Raw genomic sequence first — 661 nt, 5'->3', positions numbered from 1 at the left:
TGTCCAGCCGGCCGCGGGAAGTGGAACTGGGAGCGCGCGGCGGCGCACACTGCGCGGGAGTTTTAGAGGGAGTTTGCTTGTGGTCAACGCCGGGCTCCTAAGCCAGCCCCCAGCTCACGTTACACTCTATTTATAACCTCTCAGAGCCATTTCCCCCCGAACGCAGTTCTGTGGGACCACCTCCTTTTGGCTTCGATCTCTCCCACTCCTGACATCTGAGTAGCTCGCAGGGAAGCCTCCTCCAGGTCCGAGTGTTTATATGCAAAGGAGCTTGGCCGCTGGGGCGCAGGAGCCGGACTCAGCTCTGCGGGAAACGCTCGCGGGCTGTTACTTGGGTGGGAGGAAAGCCGCCGGACTTGCAGTGGAAAGTGACAGCCGGTGGTGGAGTGTGGACGGTCCGAAGTCTCCTGCCCGGAAGCCGAGTCTTGCATGCTATGGAACACCCGCTCTTCGGCTGCCTGCGCAGCCCCCACGCCGCCGCGCAAGGCTTGCACGCCTTCTCGCAGTCCTCCCTGGCCCTCCACGGGAGATCGGACCACATGTCCTACCCCGAACTCTCCACTTCTTCCTCGTCCTGCATAATCGCGGGGTACCCCAACGAGGAGGGCATGTTCGCCAGCCAGCATCACAGAGGGCACCACCACCACCACCACCACCACCA

General features: G+C 62.6%; 1 protein-coding gene across 1 annotated transcript in view; it reads left to right on the top strand.

The window, feature by feature from the left end:
* Positions 1-24: 24 nt before the first annotated feature.
* Positions 25-661, top strand: part of Meox2 (mesenchyme homeobox 2) — a 78860-nt gene continuing 78223 nt past the window's right edge. Inside the window, exon 1 of the mRNA XM_010643343.3 lies at positions 25-638. Within this exon, the coding sequence (XP_010641645.1) occupies positions 435-638 (204 nt within the window). The 5' untranslated portion in view covers positions 25-434. The remainder of the gene's footprint in view (positions 639-661) is intronic.

This window comes from Fukomys damarensis, unplaced genomic scaffold (assembly GCF_012274545.1).
Source record: "Fukomys damarensis isolate Sample0158 unplaced genomic scaffold, DMR_v1.0_HiC HiC_scaffold_4, whole genome shotgun sequence".
Taxonomy (NCBI): Eukaryota; Metazoa; Chordata; class Mammalia; order Rodentia; family Bathyergidae; genus Fukomys; species Fukomys damarensis.
The sequence above is the reverse complement of the archived record's forward strand: the minus strand, read 5'-3'. Positions and strand labels throughout refer to the sequence as shown.